Source organism: Hyaena hyaena, unplaced genomic scaffold (assembly GCF_003009895.1).
Source record: "Hyaena hyaena isolate Hyena2069 unplaced genomic scaffold, ASM300989v1 scaffold_108, whole genome shotgun sequence".
Lineage (NCBI taxonomy): Eukaryota > Metazoa > Chordata > Mammalia > Carnivora > Hyaenidae > Hyaena > Hyaena hyaena.
In genome coordinates this window covers 1,350,026-1,367,401 of record NW_024080741.1, presented here as the reverse complement: position 1 = coordinate 1,367,401, position 17,376 = coordinate 1,350,026, and the positions used below count along the sequence as shown (strand labels likewise).

The window sequence follows — 17,376 nt, the reverse complement described above, 5'->3', positions numbered from 1 at the left end:
CATATAATCTCTGTATAATGACTATTTTTTCTTTTCTAATTCTTCTACCCTTTATTTCCTTCTCATCTCACTACACTTGTTCTTTGTAGTTCTAGAACAAATTACAGTAGTGGACTCTTGCAGTCTCTTACTGCCTGTACTCCGTTTCATTCTGATTTGCTTACTAGCTAGATTTCATTTTTATAGGAAAGCATGCTTAATAAAAATGTAAGTATTGAAATAAGATGTTAATAATTTTGGTTGGTTTGCTCTGGTTTACTGATGTTCTTTGTATATGTTTTATGTTGTTTTCTCAAGACAGAATTAATTAAAAAAATAATTTTGTTTGGCTTCATCTCACTTAAAAATTATTTGGTGATCGTGTATGTGAAAACATCTTAAACAGTAGCACTGTATATGAATGCTTTTCTCTATCTAAGGCTGTAGGGTTATGATCTTTTTGTACCCTCATATAAATCTTCCTTGCTTCTCTTTCTTTGGAGGAAAAGGTGGGGGAGGGAGAGCGAAATTCTGTAGTTTCTGATAAGTTGTGGGTACACAGTGACTTCATTGTTGACATAGCTCTGTGGGACACAGACATTAGACCCTGTCAGCTTTAGGTTGTGTGCAGCTGAATGTCAGCAGGGACTCCCTTCAGATGGCCAGGCTTCTTGCCTCCTGTGTACATTCATTCAGCAAAATCTACTCCCCAAAGCAGCATTGCCAAGATTAGCTGTTATCACTTTCATAGCTGATTGGCGTCACCTAACTCTTTGTTCTTTACTCTTCTTTCTTTTTGATTCACATACCAGTATTTCAGTGACCAAAACTGGGGATTCTGTTAACTTCCTTTACCTTTGTTTCAGATGTTTGAAACTTTTGGGTTGTAGAGAATGAAGAAAGAAGTGAGTTTGATACTTGAAATGCTGTTAGAATGTACAGTATCTTTTTGGTTGCTTGTAGTTCTGCCATTGCATTGTTAACTGCTGAGCGTTCTGAAGTTAAACACAATGGAAGTGGTTATCCTAGGATCCCTTTGCTGTTGACTTTACTTTTAAGATTTTTAAAAGTTATTTTGATTTTATTTATAGTGGAATGAATCTCTTCAATCCGGATATTGCTTAACATTTTTACTGTTGTAATTTCTGGTTTGGGATTCTACCCTTTCTGTTCTTAATTCACCAATTCCTTCTTTCCTCTTTCTTTTAGTTTGGGAAATCAGAACAGTTTTCTAGAGGAGATAATGCCTGAGCTAAGAATAAAAGGACAAGTAGGATTTAACTGGGAGTGAAAGAGGGAAAGGGCAGAGGAGATCACATAAGTAGAAGTTAGGGGGGAATCATATGGTGGTTTGGGCATCTAAAAGCAATTTGGAATTTCTAGGACTTGTATTAAAAGCAGTTTATCATTACTTGAATTGTTGATTATCTCTGAGGCCATAAAATATTAAACGTATCGTTGACCTTTGAGAAATGGAGATTTCTCACTGCCCTCTTGCACAGTTGAAATTTGCCTGTAACTTTTGATTCCCTCCCAAATTAACAATTAATAGCCTTCTATTGATGGGAAGCTGTACTGATAATGTGATGAGTCAATTAACACATATTTTATATGTTATATGTATTATATTTTGTATTCTTACAGTAAAGCAAGCTAGATGAAAAGAAAATGTTATTAAGAAAATCATGAGGAAGATAATGCATTTACTGTACTGTTTTATTGAAAATAATCTGTGTGTAAATGGACCCATGCTGTTCAAACCCATGTTGTTCATTCAAGGGTCAACTTATTTTGACCTTAGGACTTTCCCATTTTGATAGCATTTTCATTTATTCTTTAACTTCCATTCTGGGTTGTACTAGCATAAAGATGGACGTTCTCATTTTTCCTGGATTCAGTAGTGGAGAGTAGTTGCTAGAATTCTGGTATAATTGCTCGTTCATTTTCTTGATCTTTGTCTCTTTTTAGAAGAGAATAATCTCAATGTAAAGGTTAATTTAAGTAACCATTTGAATTCTGGTGTGTTTCTTTTTTTTTTTTTTTAAATATTTTTATTTATTTCTAGGAGAGAGAGAGAGAGACAGCGTGAGCAGGGGAGGGTCATAGAGAGAGGGAGTCACAGACTGAAACAGGCTCCATGCTCTGAGCTGGCAGTCAGCACAGAGCCCGACACGGGGCTCGAACCCACGAACCGCGAGATCATGACCTTAGCGAAAGTCGGACGCTTAACCGACTAAGCCACCCAGGTGCCCCTTGAATATTGTTCTTTTAAAAAATTTTTCTTAATGTTTATTTTTGAGAGAGGGAGAGAGAGTGTGTGAGCTGGGGAGGGACAGAGAGAGGGAGACAGAGGATCCAAAGCAGGCTCTGTGCAACAGAGAGCCCAGAGCAGGGCTCAGACCCACAAACCAACCACGAGATCATGACCTGAGCCAAAGTTGGCCGCCCAACTGACTGAGCCACCAAGGCTTGAATATTGCTCTCAATTTAAAATTTATAATAGGGTATAGTGCTGATGAGTGAGTGTGTCTGTGTTAACTATTATGTTTTATCAATTTGCAAGCTTTATTTTCGGACAAGAACTTCATGTGCTTTTTATAGTATTAAAAGTATGAAAGATTTTTGTTGATTGTTGATTATCTGAAAATGCTTCTCTTTGCTTTGGATCAAACATGAATAAATCCAGGGACACCTCGCTGGCTTAGTCAGTGGAGCGTGTGACTCTTGATCTCAGGGTTGTGGGTTTGAGCCCCATGTTGGGTATGGAGATTATAAGAAAACAACCATGAGTAAATCCAGAGTATATATATAGTTAACATTTTTTATTAGGCTTGTGTTTTGTATTTTGGGTAACTTTTATTCAAGATAGAATTTTTAAAAATGTTTTATTCATTTTTTGAGAGAGAGACAGAATGAGTGGGGGAGGGAGGGAGAGAAGGGGAGAGAGAAAGAGAGAGAGAGAGAGAGAGAGAGAATGAGTAGGGAAGGGGCAGAGAGAGGGAGACACAGAATCCAAAGCAGAGTCCAGGCTCTGAGCTTGAACCAACAAACAGTGAGATTATTACCCGAGTTGAAGTCAGACACTTAACTGAGTGAGCCACCCAGGTACCCTATTAATAGAATTTTTTTGTGTTAGTATAGAATTAATTGTTACAGAATAGGAGTTAATCATTGTATTATAGGAGAAGGATACAGCTTTCTAGGGTCTTGATTTGCATGTACTACTAGCTGTTACTTTCAAAATAATTTCTCAAAATTTGTTTTTATCAATCTTTCATCAAAAATTTATTGAGCACTTAATATACCAAGCACTGTGCTGTGCCCCATAGTAAAGAGATGACAGTCCCAAGTCCTAGAAAGTTTTTATTGAAGATGGAGACGAAGAAATATATTTCAGATTAGTCTGGTAAGTGTTATTGTTAGGTATATAGTAATGTAGTGGTACAGATCAGAACCTCAAATGGCCTGAGGAAGCTGTAAGATGGACTTAGAAGACTTCAGTAAGAATTACTATGGGCTCTTTTGCATCTTATATTAATAAAATTTACTTAATATATACATTTACATATTTCAGAAGAAATTGTTCTTGATTTAACATAATAGGGTGCAATACTGGTATTTTTTTCCTTTTTAAAAAAATGTTTATTTTGGGGAGGGGAGGGGCAGAGAGAGGCAGATAGGATCCAAAGCAGGCTCTGTACTGTCAGCAGAGAGCCCGATGTGGGGCCAGTACTCACGAACCATGTGATCATGACCTGAGCCGAAGTCAGAAACTTAACTGTGTGAGCCACCCAGGCACCCCTAAATTAGTATTTTTTCTAACTGGTCATCTTGACAAATAGTTCATGCAGTGCTCCATGAGATATTGTTTGAAATAATGATCATTTTTTGTCCATAATACAGTAGTCTCTCTTCTGCATGGTGTTGTTTTCTGCGGTTTCAGTTACTGGTGGTTACCTGTGGTCTGGAAGCAGACCTCATTTTCTCTTCTGACTTACTGTTAGAAGGTCACTTGTAGCCTAACACCGCCTCATGATGCCTACCTCACTCATCTCACGTTAGTTTGTCATGTAGGCATTTTACCATGTCACATCATCATCAGAAGAAGGTTGAGTACAGAACATGAGATTATTTTGAGAGAGGGAAACCACATTCACATAAACTTTTATTACAGTATACTGTTACAATATTTTAGCTTTGTTGTTAATCTCTTACTATGGCTAATCTATAAATTTTACCGTAGGTATGTATGTATAGGAAAAAACATAGTATATATAAGATTTGGTACTATGCACAGTTTTAGGCATCCATTGGGAGTCTTGGAACATATTCCCCTAAAGAGGGGACTGAATTCTTTTTTTCTAACTAAAAAAAGCTCTAGACTACAAAATTCTGTCTTTTTAGAAATCAGGATAAACTGATCAAAGCATTCTGTTATTCCAAGAAACTAATGATTATTTTTGGAATGTTCTGCCTTAGAGGAGCTTCTGATATTTATCTAAAATATGGTATATGAAAGGCTGTGGTGATTTTTTTGGTCATTTTTTTCAGATGGATGTATTATTTTTTTAATAGAAGTCATAGTCTCTGTTGAAGATTTAAGAATTTTCATTCCTGTTGTTCACAATACCATTTCATTGAGGTATAGCATGGTGTAATAATAGCATAATCCTTGGATTAAATTTTAAGCAGTTACTGGGGCACCTGGGTGGTTCAGTCAGTTGAGCGTCTGACTTCAGCTCAGGTCATGATCTCATGGTTTGTGGGTTCAGGCCCTGCGTTGGGATCTATGCTGACAGCTCAGTGCCTGGAGCTGCTTCACATTCTGTGTCTCCCTCTCTCTCTGCCCCTTCCCTGCTTGGGTTCGTGTGTGCACTCTCTCTCTCTCTCAAAAATAAACATAAAAAAAAACAATTAAAGTTTTTAAGCAGTTACTTTTCCAGTCTTTCCAGAATAACTGAATGTCAGAGTGAAAAGTGGTAGACTAGTGAGTGTTGGTATAACATTTGGAATATCAGAAGTGTGAGATCATTTTGGAGAGTGTCATGAGCAGAATTCCCAAATAGAACTTCTTCTAATGTCTTACACCTGAGGTCTTCCCATTAAATTTGTATATCTGGTTTTTGTTTGATCATTATAAATAAATGTCTGTGGGGATGTACAGGTTTGCTCATTTTATCATCTGTATGAATATGCTGGAGAAAAAGTAGCCTCGTTCCTTAGGCTGTTGCTTCTTTCTCCTCCCAAGGAATTTGGCAAGAATTTTTATAAATAAAGCTAGCTTGAACGTAGCCTAAAGTAGGGATTTATTTCAGTGGAGAAAATAGCTGTGTAGCTTTATAGGCTACCAGTCAGACCATCATTTTATTCATTGATAACTGGGTGCAAGCAGAACTGAAGAAGTAGACACATTAATAATAGTTATAATTTCTTTCTTCACCAAAATAATTGCCATGCCAGATATAATCATAAGCACTAAAGTATATGTGTGGTAGTCAATACCTGTTTCTCCTTACCTGAATGAATTAGTGATGAATGTCCAAAAAAGGAGGAACAGTTGTACCTAGCAATCAGTTTCATTTGTTGAATTTAACCTCTGATACTACCCTCACTCAGGCTTTATCTGGTTTTTTGACTTTCAGATATAAAGAAGGAAACTGGAATTGATAATAGGCTCTAGAGAATTATTAGCATTTTGCCACATCTTTTAATTAAAGATTTTGAAGTTCAACAACTGTTAAGAATCTTTACAATGTGATGTAAATTTAAAACAGGTGAACTTTATTGTATGTGAGTTATATTTCAGTAAAGCTGTTACTAAAAAGATTTCAATGTCAATTCTACTTCAGTTCAAAAAAATTTCAGGAGGAATAAAAAAATTTCAAGAGGAATAGAATGCATTTCTAGTAAAGTGTGTTCTTATAAGTTGTCCCTCAGCTATTCTAGTTTTACTTTTTAAAAAATTATTTCTTGTGTAACTTTCCAGAAATATTTTTATTTCTTAAGAATATTTTATTTTTTTACTTACAGTAGATAGTAAATATTATTCCCTTTCTTTTAACAAAAGTGGTAGTATTGAATATGGTATTCTGTACCCAAGCAGGCATCTCTGAATGCTGTTTCTCTTATTTTTAGGTAAAAAGGTTTTTTTTTTTAATTACAGAAGGATTACATGGCTAGCTAGTACAAAAAAGTGTGATGAAAAATGTAAAAGCTATCCATACCCAGAGGTAGTCATTGGTAATTGTTTATATCCTTTTAGACTTTTCTCTACGTGTATATATGCACTTTTAGAAATTAGAATTGAGATCATCCTATACTTAGTATGTGTGGTCTGCTTTTTTACACTTAAAACAATATATTGTGACAATAGATTTAAGTCAGTAAATACCAATCTACATTGTTATTATTATTTTTAATGTTTGTTTATTTTTGAGGGACAGAGCTCGAGTAGGCGAGGGGCAGAGAGAGAGTGAGGCACAGAATTCGAAGCAGGCTTGAGGCTCTGAGCTGTCAGCACAGAGCCTGATGTGGGGCTTGAACCACAAACTGTGAGATCATGACCTGAGCCAAAGTCAAATGCTTAACTGACTGATGCACCCAAGCGTCCCTACATTGTTAGTTTTTTATGGATGCATAGTATTAAATTGTGTGGACATTTCTCATTTACTGTAACTTATCACCTATTAATATCTATTTAGGTTGTTTCAAATTTTGTCAGTATTATAAACAAGAATGAGTATCTTTGTACATATATCTTTTATATCACCAGATCATTTCTTGAGATATTTACTCTACTGCTATGTTGCAGTCTGCCAGAAATTTTCAACCATGTATGTTTTATAATCCACAAAGATTTCCACGATATTATTAAAACCTCTGTGAAAAAAGTATGCAGGTATATAAATCCTTATTTTGAATTTGAGGAATCTGAAATGCAGAAAGTGGCATTGTGTCCAAATTGCATAGCAGTTAGTGTGAGAGTGGAACTAAAAGTCATGTCTTCTGATTGTGGGTTAGTGTTCTTTGCACTATGGCACACCACCAGTCTTTAAACCTTTAACACAAAGGATGATTTTTGTTGTTGTTGTTTCTTCATTTCTAAAAATATGAATCTTGTGACATACTTTTAGAGTCTTTGTATAATGTGCTAGAAATTATCAATTCAGATTAAAAATTCATATAGCGTCATTAGGGGTACAGGCTAAAGATATGCCCTCTCAATCATTTTGTAATTTATCTGCATTAATATCTTTGTTTAATTACTCACCTATGTTGTTATCCTTCTCTGTATGAAAAGCTCACATAGTGTTTGTCAGGTATCCCCTATCTCCCTTTTTATTAAGTTTTTTAAAAAAAATTATTTACTTTCAGAGAAAGAGAGAGAGAGAGTGTGTGAACAGGGGAGGGACAGAAAGAGAGAGAGAGAGAGTGTGTGAACAGGGGAGGGACAGAAAGAAAGAGAGAGAGAGAGAGAGAGAGAGAGAGGGAGAGAGAGAGAATCCCAAGCAGGCTGTGTGCTCTTAGTGCTGAGCCTGACACTAGGCTCAAATTCAAACTATGAGATCACAACCTGAGCAGAAGTAAAGTCAGAGCTTAACCAACTGAGCCACCTAGGCCCCCCTCCTCCTCTCTTTCTGAAAGCTTTAAGTTATGTTATTTTCTTTGAGTAGTACTAGTTTCAGTGCTCTGGGAGAATTACTTTGATTTCAGTGACAGGTCCATCATTTACTTTGTGATCTTGGGCAAGTTTCTTAAATCTGTGAAAGACTAGGGATGCCTGGATGCCTTGGTTGGTTAGTGGACCTGACTGACTTTGGCTTAGGTCATGACCTCACAGTTCATAAGTTTGAGTCCTGTTCCAGACTCTGTGCTGACAGCTTGGAGCCAGGAGCCTGCTTCAGATTCTGTGTCTCCTTCTCTCTCTGCCCTTCCCCCACTTGCTTGCACGCTCTGTCTGTCTCTCTCTCAAAAATAAACATTAGAAAAAATCTCTAAGACTAGTGTCATCATCAATAATAATAGTAAAAAAAATAATAGTACACGTATCATGAAGATTAAATGAATCAACACATAAAAAGTGCATGGCACAATCTGGCATATAGATACTACTCACTAAATGTTAGTATTATTTAATGTGTGAATTTAAATACTTAAAAGTCATTTTGTGTTTTGATAACCTTTGGATTTTTTGGTCAAACTTTTGTATGATGTGTTTGTAGATTTCCCTTTCTCCTCCCTTCCCCTTTAGTTCTGTGAATAAGTTTGTTAATTTTGAGCAATGCCTTTATTTTGTCATGGCTTATGCAAAGTGAGGTTCTACCATACTTACCTTGTTTTCTTTTGGGAATAAATACAAGTTAAATTACTGACATTTTACAGATTATCTCAATCATATTTTAAGACAATGTAAAATAACATGAATTCTAATTTGTTAAATTCAAGGTTCTGAGAGCCCTGGTAGCTACTTTTTGACTTCCCCAGTCTGCTTTACTTTTTCTACTTGAGGAGGGAAGCTGACTTGGGGTTTTCTGTTTTGTCTTGGTTCTAGCACATGCAGATGACAATCCAGGCTCTCCAGGATGAATTGCGGATCCAGAGGGACCTGAACCAGCTGTTCCAGCAGGATAGTAGCAGTAGGACTGGTGAACCTTTTGTGGCAGAGCTGACGGAGGAGAACTTTCAGAGGTTACATGCTGAGCATGAGCGGCAGGCCAAAGAGCTGTTCCTTCTTCGAAAGACTTTGGAAGAAATGGAGCTTCGTATTGAGACTCAGAAGCAAACCCTAAATGCTCGGGATGAATCCATCAAGAAACTTCTGGAGATGTTGCAGAGCAAAGGACTTTCTGCTAAGGCTACTGAAGAAGATCATGAGAGAACAAGACGACTGGCAGAGGCAGAGATGCACGTCCACCACCTGGAAAGCCTTTTGGAGCAGAAGGAAAAAGAGAACAGTATGTTGAGAGAGGTGAGTTCTTTTTCAGTTGTCATGACTTACTGATTGTCTCCCCCTCACCCTGATTAATCAGCATCTTGGCTTAGATAAATTTAATATACTCTACTGAGTTAGTGGAAGGGAATTTCTTCTTTGGTATTTAAGTGCTTCACTGACTTGTGATTTGCTGTCTTGTATGAGATGGCATTGATTGGTATGTATACTGGCTTGGTAACTCTGGGTCTTTCTCCGTCTGCCCCCAGTCTGGTTTCTGTAGACACATTAAAATTAAAAAATATATATATTTATTTATAGTTGAGAGAGAGAGAGACAAAGGGGGTTGGGGAGGGAACAGGGGATGGGCAGAGACGGAGACACAGAATCTGAATCAGGCTCCAGGCTCTGAGCTGTCAGCACAGAGCCTGATGCAGAGCTTGAAGTCACAAACTGTGAGATGAAGACCTGAGCCGACATTGGTTGCTTAACCAACTGAGCCACCCAGGTGCCCCTCTATAGACACATTTTATTGCTAGAGGGACACAGAATTTTCTTAGTTTGTTATTCATCTCTTGATTTGTTTATAGAGACACACACAGCAAAACCAGAATCAGAGTACCTGTTGTTTAATTTTAGAATATTATTAAGAGAAACAGTGTTTATCTCAGTTTAGTTGTGGTTACATAGTCCTTGGCGGTAGTAATGGATGTTTGCTCTGTGGTTTCCATGGAAACTTGCTTGCTATAAAAGATATATAATAAAAATCATTTGCTGCCATGGAGGCACAGTGAGAAAGAATGATATATGATATAGAGCACACTGTCAGTTATTTTTTATAGAGGAAACTCAGATTTAAGCTGGCCACTGTGACTATTGATAATCTTTCACTTTTCTAGGTAATGATTCCTTTTAAGAAAGCATAAGTGAAAAATTCTTCTTCCATTGAATTAAAAAAAATTGACAGCTGTAATTCTCTATCTGTTGCCAAAGGCTCAGATAACTTTCCCATTTGGATAGGAAAAAAAAAATCTCAGAATTGTGATAGTGTTACTCTGAATGAAGTATTGAGGAAAGGGATTAAAAACATGGAACATTCCCAAAGCAGCAAAATAGCAACTTTAGAAGTTGTATATATTTGTAGTTCTATAACTTCTCCTTTTGTAGATCATATGTAATGTTTATTTACAGTGAGGACACTTTATTTTTGATAAAGTGGCAATTCATTGTTTTTAAAAAACATGATTTTAAATTCATTGTTGCTTATTGTAGTAAAATGAGGAAATAGATTAGTAAAAACTTAAAATCCCAGATATCATTACCTATTGATAACTGTTATGTATATGTTTCCAGTCATTTTTATTATATATACATTCCTTCTACGTTAAAAAAAAAATGCTTATATATTTATTGTGAGAGAGAGAGTACGAGTGACAGAGGGGCAGAGACAGAGGGAATCCCAAGCAGGCCTCTTGCTGCCAGCACAGAGCCTGATGCAGGGCTCGATCTCACAACTGTGAGGTTATGACCTGAGCCCAAATCAAGAGTTGAATGCTTAACTGTGGAGCCACCCAGCTCACCACCCTTTTTCTTAAAAATACTTAGAATACTGTACAATACTAATGTATTATCTAATAAAATTTTCTTTGATGGTGGAAATGTTCTGTATCTGCTCTGCTTATTGTGGTAGCCACTAGTCACATATGCCTGTGGAGCTCTTGATATGTGGCTAGTGTGACTGAGGAACTGACTTTTAAATTCTATTCCACTATGACTAACCCAAAATTCAATTTAATTAATCAAATTTAAATATCTATATGCATCTCGTGGCTACTGTGTTAATGCAGGTATGCATAATGTAATGTCACCTGCTTTTCTTAATTTATTTGACCATCTTGTCAGATACATGTAGAGTTTTGTAATTTCAGATGAATTTATAAAGTTTGATTGAATATTGAAAATTTAGACCACTCTTAATTTTTCAGTAGTATAAAACTGCTGTGCTGAATATCCTTAACCGTATATCTCTGTACGTTAACTTTTTTCTTTAGGATAAATTCCTAGAAATGAATTTACTTGAAAGGTGTGTACATTTTTGAAACTGTATAATCTCTTTTTCCAGAGTGATTGGTGTATAACGTGTTCTTAGGATTAATCTGCAGCTATGTACATCTTAGACTCTTCAAATTACCAGACTGTAATATTTTAGGGAATTTTCAATCAACTAGTATGCTACAGGCACATCCTGAGTTTGTTTCAATTTACTTTAAAGACTTTATATTTTAATGAGAATACTTAGAGCCTGGCCACAGACTTGTTAGAGAAATTGTAATAATCTCACACAGCATGCAACCTGAAATCTCTACCAGCATCATGAATTTTGAATGTTATGTTTTTAGTTCTTCTGAATGTTTCAACCTATGTCCATTTATTTATTTTTAATGTGTGTGTGTGTGTGTGTGTGTTTTTAATTTCTGAGAGAGAGAGAGAGACAGACAGACAGACAGCGACAGCATGAGCAGGGGAGGATCAGGGAGAGAGGGAGACACAGAATCTGAAACAGGCTCCAGGCTCTGAGCTAGCTGTTAGCACAGAGTGCGACACGGGGCTCGAACCCACAAACCGTGAGATCATGACCTGAGCCAAAGTTGGATGTTTAACCGACTGAGCCACCCAGGCGTCCCCCATTTATTTATTTAAAAACATTTTAAATGGAAGTATAATTGACATACAATGTTACATTAGTTTCAAGTGAACAGTATAGTGATTTGACAGCTCTGTACATTGTGCTATACCTGCCACAGGTATAGCCACCATCTGTCCCCACACAATGTACCATTGACTCTATTTCCTATGCTATACCTTTTATCCCTGTGACTTATTTATTCCATAACTGAAAGACTGTATCTCCCACTCTTCTTTACCCATTTTGCCTATCCTTCAACCCATCTCCCCTCTTGCAACCATCAGTTTGTCCTCTATATTGATAGACTGTTTCTGCTTTCTGTTAATTTATTTTGTGTTTTTGATTCCACATATAAGTGAAATCATATAGTGTTTGTCTCTGTTACACTTATTTCACTTAGCATAATACCCTCTAGGTCTACCCATGTTGTGAATGGCTAGATCTCATTCTTATGCCTATTTCATTTTGAGTTTTGGAGTTAATGGTGAATAGTTAAGGGTTGTGTAAAGTTACATTGTTACTCTGGCAGAGAACAATCAGAGATGTGGTGAATTTGAAAGAGTGGTAAAAAAAATACGAATATGAGACTGATTTTTCAACTAACAACTCTACGAACTCAAGTCTCACTCAGCGTACATAGTGTGGAAGAAATATAGGTAGGCCTTATCAATCATACCAACACACAGTTCTAGTTGTTGTTAGTAACATAGCATCATCTTACAGGAAAACACAGTCATACAAATTAAAATTACTTAAGAGCAAGTGGAAATGATTGCTTCAGAAACGAATATTTAAAATTCTAGTTCTCTTTTCTGTTTCTCTATTTACCTTCAAGACTTAGACCAAATTTTAGTTCCTTTGTGAAGTTTTCCTCATGTAGCTGTTTATATAATTGTGGATGAGCCAATTCTATGATAGTATATTTATATTTACATGTATGTTTCTTCATTGTTCACTTAAGTTTTTACATCAAAGATACATTTTATAGAATATTTTATTTTTTATTTTTAAATATATTAAAAATTTTTTAATTTATTTTTGAGAGATAGAGGGGGAGAGAGAGAGAGAGAGAGAGATAGACAGACAGACAGACAGCATGAGTGGGGGAGGGGCAGAGAGAGAGGGGAAGACAGAATCCAAAGCAGGCTCCAGGCTGTTAGCACAGAGCCCGACTAGGGGCTCAAACTCGTGAACCATGAGATCATGACCTGAGTTGAAGTCGGATGATTAACGGAGCCACCCTGGCACCCCTAAAGATTTTATTTTTAAGTAGTCTTTACACTCAATATAGGGTTCAAACCCACAACGTGGAGATCAAGAGTCGTATGCTCCTCTGACTGAGCCAGCCAGGTGCCCTCAAAGGTACCTGTTTTTAAAAAGTCTTTTATTTCGCAAATGTCTAACAAATACAGCGGGTACTAAAAAAAAGTTAGTTGAATAAGTTGAAATGTAGGCCAAAAAATTTAAACTTAGAACTTACAGAAAGAAGGTAAGTATTTCGAGTTTTTTTTTCCCCTTAGTGGAACCATGGGTACTAAAATCTGATGAAGGTTGGAAAACAAGTTAAAGTCAAAACTAATTTTACTTATGAGTTTAGTTATACATATTATAAATAAAATATTAGCAGATAGAATCAGCATTATGATAAAAGGATAATACTCTGACCAAAAGGAGATTATTCCAGCAATGCCAGAATGACTTAATTTATCATACACAGTTACAGTTTGTATTAGATACAAGGAAAAGAGAACCTAGTGGTATTTGATGGCTGTCTAAAATATATTAGATAAAATGTTACAGACATTTTGATTGAAAATGAAACAAAATGAGCTAAAAAATAAGAATTGAATATTTCAAAATAAGATTTAAATAAGTAATAACATAATAAACATATATAATAACCATATTTAAATCTAATAGCCAGCATCAAGCTTACTGTGTCATACTTGAAATGCCCACTGAAGTTAGAAGGAGGTCAAAGCTGGTTGGGTTCATCAGTATTTAACATTATTCTTGAAGTGTCAGGCGGTACAGTTAGGTAGGGAAATGGAATAAATACTATCAGTAATGGTAATGGAGAGGATAGGGCTAAATTTTCATTATAGTGTAGATGGGAACATTAATATAAACATGTCACTTTACCCCAAATCTATAAATTTAATGTAATCCCAATGGGAATGTTTTTGAAACATGCCTTAATGATGTAGTTTATTTGCCAGAAGAACAGTGTAGGAATACTTGCTTAAGCAGAACATGATACACATAATTTATTTTTATTTTTTATTTTATTTATTTAGTTTTTAATTTTTTAATGTTTATTTTTGAGAAAGAGAGAGAGCGAGTGAGCAAGAACAGTCTGGGGAGGGGCAGGGAGAGAGGGAGACACAGAAACCAAAGCAGACTCCAGGCTGCAGGGCTCGAACCCATGAGCTGTTAGATCATGACCTGAGCTGAAGTTGGGCGCTTAACCGACTGAGTCACCCAGGTGCCCCTTTATTTTTTATTAAAAAATTTTTTTTAAATGTTTATTTATTTTTGAGAGAGAGTGTGCAAGAGAGAGAGAGCGAATGAGTCGGGGAGGGGCAGAGAGAGAGGGAGACATGGAATCTGAAGCAGGCTCCAGGCCCCGATCTGTCAGGACAAAGCCCAATTAGGGGCTCGAATCCACGAACTGTGAGATTATGACCTGAGCTGAAGACAGATGCCCAACTAACTAAGCCACCCGGGTGCCCCATGATACATGTATTTTAAACCCAGTCATATTAAAATGTATGGTACTGGCACAGCAATGAATAACTAGATCAGTGAAACAGAATAGAATCCAGAAATAATATGATTTTAACATTTTTATTTTATTTAATTTTAAGAGAGAGAGAGTGAGTGTGCAGAGGAGAGGGGCAGAAGGAGACTGAGAATCCTAAGTAGGCTCCACACTCAGCACGGAGCCCAAAGCAGGCTTAATTCCAAAACCCTGGGATCATTACATGAGTCAGAATCAAGAGTCTGATACTAAACTGACTGAACCACCAAGGCACCCAAGAAATAACATAGTTTAAAGTATATGATGGATGTTTTGGAATAGTGTCTGTCTGTTTGGAAAGCAGTTACATAGTTACATCAAATTCTAGATGAAATAAAGAGCTACTAGAAGAAAACTTAAGTAAAAAGCTTTTAATATAATCTTGAGATAGGAAAGAATCTTTTCACCATGGGAACCTTAATGAATTAAATTTGTAGGGGTGCCTGGGTGGCTCAGTTGGGAGTGTCCGTCTATTGATTTCAGCTCAGGTCATGATCCCAGGGTCGTGGATCAAGACCTGCTTCGGGCTCCATGTTGAGTGTGGAGCCTACTTAAGATTCTTTCTCTTCCTCTCTCCCTCTCTCCATCTCTCCCTTTCTGCCTGTCCCCTACTTGTGCATGTTGTCTCTCTTTCTAAAAATAAAAAATAAAAAGAATTCAATTTGTATATGTTAGAAAATATAGTTAAAAGTTAAAATGATAATTTGGGGTAAAGCTTTGTAATGTATGGCTAGTCTGATACATAAAGATGGTTTCTAAAACAAGAGGCTAGAGGCACCACCTTTCCTTTCTTATTAATTCAACAGGTAACTATTGAGCCTCTGATATGTATTTGATCCTAGGATAGGTATGGGGTATATACATTTTTCATGTCAAAACACGTGGATTCTGCCTTCCTAGAACTTAAAAATCTAGTGGGAGACAGTAAACTGATAATTATGAGATGAAGCTATGTGATTGGGTGGAGTCTAATTATGTTGGGGGAGGGGATTTCTGTAAACAGGATAAGCATCTTTGAGGAGGTGCTCCTGAAGTAAGGAGATCTGAGGAAAGACAAGAAGAAAGTCTTGCTGAGCATTTGGATAGAGCTGTTTCATGCAGAAAGGTTAAAAGTTGCAAAAGGCCTGATGGGAAGGAATTTTGAAGGAACAACAAAGAGGCTAGAGGGCAAAAGCAAATTGTATAAGGTGAAGGCTGGCATCAGATGACAGGGTGAAGAGGTATCCAAGGCCAAATCCATTCCTTTCATTCTTCAGATATTTACTGGCACTAAGCATTACAAAGCACTAGAGAAATAGTGAACAAAACATGCCCCCTGGGAGACAAAGCATTTGCCTTCATGATCCTAGTAGCTAATGCAACAGTTATATTCAAAGTGCAAGAAAAATCCATTCCAGTATTTAATCAATGGAATGTTAAGATCTGGTTTGCTTTTTACAATTTACTCAGGTCCCATTGAGAATAAATAGGGGAGGGAGAGTCAAGAGTGGACAAGGAAGTCTAATAAAGAAAGAACCTAACAGCTCTAATTGAGGTTAGGTGAGTGGTGACTTGAAATGACTGTTGTACATTATTGCACAAGTAGATCAAGAAAGTAAAAAAGAATTGTGAGTTGGCAATACCAGAATATCCATAGGGTTTGTTATTTATTGGATTTATTGTTCATCTTTAAGAAAAAAAAAGAGTTATTTCATCAATAATAAGACTCACAGTTTTTCTTATTTTAACAATATGGAAGTGAGTTAAATTTTATCCTTGGCAGTATCTTACAGTCAGCAAGGGGGTATTGGTGCTGATTTGTTTGCCTGTGTATTTACAAACAGTCATAGCTGCTCATTTTGTTGCCACTTTAGCTGAGGGTGTGAACATTGCTGGTATTTCTCATGTTAGCTTTAATTGTTGTTCAGTAGGTCATCAGTAATATGTGATGAATCAGCATTGACACCAAAGTTGCTGGAATGGGGAAAGTTATAAACATAGTTCAAAATGATATATAGTTAAAATATGGTTAAGGAGAAGAGAACTCTAAGTTCTACTTTATAGTCAGTATAAAATAAAAATTCTGGATGTTGAAGCTTTGTGTCATGATTTATTTGCAGGCATTTACCCCCTTTCTTTCCGGTACATAAAACAATGGTTTGTATTACAGTCAGTGGTGTCTTAGATTTGATGAAATACTACAACCTTAAAATAGCATTCCAGTAGTATTTGTGATTAGTTTTCTATTTTGTTTATAAAAATGATTCTGTAGATAACAAGTAAATAATTCCATCAAAGAAAAGCCAAAGAAGAAAAAAATAAATTTAAAGTAAGCATTGTGTATTCTTTGTACTGAAATTACATTGTTGTAGGAGTACTTATTGTTAGATTTTATATTGTTTACTGTAGTACCTTTCCTTTGATTGATAGAAGAATGAAGACACATGGTGGACAAATATTGAACTACAGTCAAGACTGGGCTTGATCAGTGCTTGGGGTTTGGGCGTACAGAGTTTTAAAGAGCTTTACAGGTAATTCGGTTATACACCAAAGTTTGAGAACCAACTTTTGGTTCTCAGTCTATTGGCAGAACGTACCCAAGTTGGCTGTGGAATTTTTCGGATCTGCATACCAAACATCTGTAGGCCAACTAAATAATGTATTGCATACCCATATGTGCTCGGAGTTTTAAAAATGTGAATGCTGTTGTGGCAAATAAAGTATAAATTTGTTTTACATTTTTTTTTTAAACATTTATTCACCTTTGAGAGAGCACAAGCTGGGGAGGCGCAGAGAGAGAGAGAGAGAGAGAGAGAGAGAATCTGAAGCAGGCTATTGGCTCTGAGCTGTCAGCATAGAGCTTGATGCAGAGCTCTGACCCGTGAACCTGAGCTGAAGTCGGACTCTTAACTGACTGAGCTCCAAATATAAATTTGTTTTAAAACATTAACATATTCATGCTAGTTTTTGTCTCTATAATATTTCAGTCAACAAACCTTGTTG

At 36.4% G+C, this 17,376-nt stretch overlaps 1 protein-coding gene across 7 annotated transcripts in view; it reads left to right on the top strand.

Annotated features, from left to right (window-relative positions):
• ERC1 (ELKS/RAB6-interacting/CAST family member 1) overlaps positions 1–17,376 on the top strand; it is a 485,892-nt gene that overhangs the window by 80,696 nt on the left and 387,820 nt on the right. For all 7 annotated transcript variants that reach the window (XM_039236306.1, XM_039236310.1, XM_039236309.1 and 4 more), the window contains exon 3: positions 8,531–8,947. In XM_039236306.1, the coding sequence (XP_039092237.1) occupies positions 8,531–8,947 (417 nt within the window). The remainder of the gene's footprint in view (positions 1–8,530; positions 8,948–17,376) is intronic.